General features: G+C 42.8%; 1 protein-coding gene across 1 annotated transcript in view; it reads left to right on the top strand.

Moving 5' to 3' along the window:
• Positions 1 to 2,831, top strand: part of XPNPEP3 (X-prolyl aminopeptidase 3, mitochondrial) — a 36,283-nt gene extending 33,452 nt beyond the window's left edge. The window contains 1 exon segment of the mRNA XM_006775975.2: positions 418 to 2,831. Within this exon segment, the coding sequence (XP_006776038.1) occupies positions 418 to 584 (167 nt within the window). The 3' untranslated portion in view covers positions 585 to 2,831.
• Positions 2,832 to 3,662: the final 831 nt, after the last annotated feature.

Here is a 3,662-nt window from a genome sequence, read left to right as displayed (position 1 = left end):
TACCATGTTTCTCTTTTATTAGATTAGACTAGACGCTTTTATCTGTATTATATCATTTAATCTCCATCACTCTAGGTCAGCCCTGGGCAAACTATGGCCCACGGGCCGGATCTGGCCCATTTGAAATGAATAAAACTATTGAAAAAAAAGACCGTACCCTTTTATGTAATGATGTTTACTTTGAATTAATATTAGTTCACACAAACACTCCATCCATGCTTTTGTTCCGGCCCTCCGGTCCAGTTTAAGAACCCATTGTGGCCCTCGAGTCAAAAAGTTTGCCCACCCCTGCTCTAGGTGGATACTGTTAAGATCCTAGTTTTACAGGTGGATTGTAACAGAGAGATTAACTTACTTGCCCCAAATCATCCAGTTACTGCCATTTATGAACAGCTCATTCTTTTTCCTACTTCTCAGGCATTTATATTCCAGAGGATGACAGAGATGCTCCAGAGAAGTTTCGTGGTCTTGGTGTACGGATTGAGGATGATGTAGTGGTGACACAGGACTCACCTCTCATCCTTTCTGCAGATTGTCCCAAAGAGATCAGTGACATCGAGCAGATCTGCAGCAGGGCCTCTTGACCCTCATTGCAGCCCACATGCACCTCAGGTTCAAGGGTGTGCACTGGCATGTGCACCTGAGCTTCCTGAGTGCTGTCTGTGTGGGTACGTTTGTGTGTGTGTTTCACTTGGGAGTGTGGGACCTGTATGAATGAAAGTATGTAATTGTGTGTGTGGTCTTTTTTTTGTTTTAAGTAACTAGAAATCTGGAAAATTGAATTTTTGGACTGTATGTTACTGCAACTTTAGTTACATTAATTCTATAGAATTAATGACCCAGGCAAGTTTAACTTTTAAACAAAAAGGTAGATCTTGGTTACATATGTTCATGCATTCCAGTTAACACATTTAAATGTACAGAAATTCTTTCCTCTCTGGGTCTTTTTCTTGCAGTGCTTTTGCTGAGATCCAGTTAACATCATAAGATATTTGTATGATGCTTATATTACACTAAAAACCAGTGATTGTGTGAGGCCCATGTATGCCTTTCATGGTGCCAACCTATTCCAGAGCCTGCACATCTACCGGAGCCACATGAGCCTCATGGGCACTGGAGTCCCACAGTCCCACCATTCAGCTTCCCTCCAGACTCCAACAACAGTGTATCAAACCAAACAGTTCTGAGCCTTTCTTGCTACTTGGTTGCCTTGGGCCTGGAAAGTATTTAGATTCTTGATAAGGAAGGACATAGAAGAGAAAGAAAAATATCTATGTATCTGCTACAGATCCAGACCTCCATCCATCTGTTCTCAATCTAAAGATGATTCCTGTCCTAGACACCCATGCTTCCTGTATAGATTCTTCGTGCACTACTCCTCATAGCACATCCTTGAAGCTGCTGCCCTAGCCAAGGGCAGGTCCTTTAGTTAAAGTGGGCACCCAGGTTTCAGAGAGCTACCCCTGTTATTGTTCTGTGATTTCTTCTAGTGCTAACAAAAACAAAATATGCTTATGCCACCAAGTGCCTAGAAATAGCCTAAGGTCCTTTTCTTTCTCTGATGTTAGCACTGGAAGCGTCATATTTCTCTTAACCCAGCATTGGACGCAATTATGCAAGAACTCAGTTGTACAAGTTTGCAAAGTGAACAGGGCTAGATTATTGCATATGGTTTATTTGGGACCTTCTGTCAAAAGGGAAGCTTTTAAGAACTAGTGTGTCCCCCTCTTAAACTTGTGTATGAACCCAAGATGTATAAAACATGCTGATTGTTGAAGCAAAACTTTGAGGGTTTTTAAGAAAATATTTGTATTAGCAAAGCACAGGTTCAGGGATTAACACTCCCTGCAGTGATACAGGCTTGCCTGTCTCATCAGGAAATCCCAAGGTGCAGAGCTCAAAGCAGACAGACAGTGGCTTCATCAGGAGACAAAGGTAATATTATAAACCAAGTGATATAGATCGTGTCCTGACAGCGTCATCCACACATGCTTGCTTTGTCCGCTGTATCTCAGCCGCTGTGGGAAGGGATGGCTGCACAGCTGGAGTCATCACCCCCTGCCTGCCCTCCTGCTAACTTCTCAGTCCTGTACTACTTGCCAAACGAAGGGGACTTAAAATGAACCCACAGCTTGGGCTTCTCACCCCGGGGCCTCCGGGGCCCTCACGGCCGTAGGGTTGGGTTTCTTTTGTTCATTCACAATCCTGAAAGGTTTTTCCTTTTCTTCCTAGAAATCATTTTCTGTGGTCTTCACCGTTTTAGCTAAACACTTAGGCAGCTTTTATGTACAGCAGCATACTTGGGCATGAACCAGACTCCTTCCAGTTAGATTCCAGGGAAATTGTGCAGGTGTTATGAGTCGTTAGAATGGCTGTTGTGGAGTCCCTGATCCAAGAATATCGTCCTTTGAGTCCCAGATTAACCACCACAGCTAAACATTTGATTCAGACTACCGGAACCATCACGAGGTGACTGAACATCTCAGAGCAGTGTCTTAGGGGCCGTCTGATACATCCAGGATCTGTGAGCAGATAACCGCGCACGGTGCAGGAACCTCATCCATTCTTCGCCACACCACAGACATACCCCACACTTCCCTTCATGAAGTATAATAAATACTTCCTATATATACCAGGCTCTCTCCTATAATGAAAACCTTAATTTAAAAAAATCTTTCAAATGTTCCACTGGGATTTTTCTCCCTGAATTGAATATGTGAGATTGGATCCTTAACTACACCATCTAAATGGAGGAAGCATAGCTAGTACTTTCCCACATACTCTGTGTTGTTTTTTGTTAATTCTCACCTCAATATTTTTTCCATTGATTCTTAGAGTGGAAGGGAGTGTGTGTGTCGGGAGAGAGAGAGAGAGAGAGAGAGAGAGAGAGAAACATTGATGTGAGAAAGACACATTGGTCAGTTGTCTCCTGTACTCACCTTGACCTGGGCTGGCCGGATCCAGGCCTGCAACCTAGATATATGCCCTTAACTGGGAAATGAACCCAGATCCTTCGGTCCCTAGACCAACACTCCAACCCTGAGCCAAACCAGCCAGGGCTGCTGCATACTTTTATGTGTTTATTTCAGGAATTACCGTCCCATCCCCCACCCCACCCCCCCACCGCCCAAATCAGGAATTGGACTGTGGGGTAAGAATTCACCCTTCCCATAGTTATAACATCCAAGTTAGGAAGCTACTTGTGATGGTGACTCCCAGTTCTCAGTGTGGGTCTTCTTTCAAAATATTATTTTCTTATTGATTTTTATAAGGTCAGAAAGAGAAAACTCCTAACTAACATAGACATTATATCTTAATTGAGATTAAGATCCATGAGACAGCCCTGACTGGGTGGCTCAGTTAGTTGGAGTGTCGTCCCGTACATCAAAAAAGTAGGGTTGCAGTTCCATTCCTAGTCGGGGCACATACCTAGGTTTCAGGTTGATCCTCAATTGGGGCATGTACAGGAGGATACTGATCTATGTTTCTCTCTCCCTCCCTTTCTCTCTCTAAAATCAATAAAAACATCTCGGGTGAAAAAAATCATGAAACAAGTTAAATCCTCGGATCGTAACTAATTAAATAGAAAAATTGGGTTTAAAAAAATTTTTTTAAACTTATGTAACCAATGCCCTCTTAAGCTTTCTTTTTTTTTTTAAATA

The sequence above is a fragment of the Myotis davidii genome, unplaced genomic scaffold (genome assembly GCF_000327345.1).
Source record: "Myotis davidii unplaced genomic scaffold, ASM32734v1 scaffold428, whole genome shotgun sequence".
In the NCBI taxonomy this organism is placed as follows: Eukaryota; Metazoa; Chordata; class Mammalia; order Chiroptera; family Vespertilionidae; genus Myotis; species Myotis davidii.
This window is presented reverse-complemented; position numbering and strand designations above follow the sequence as displayed.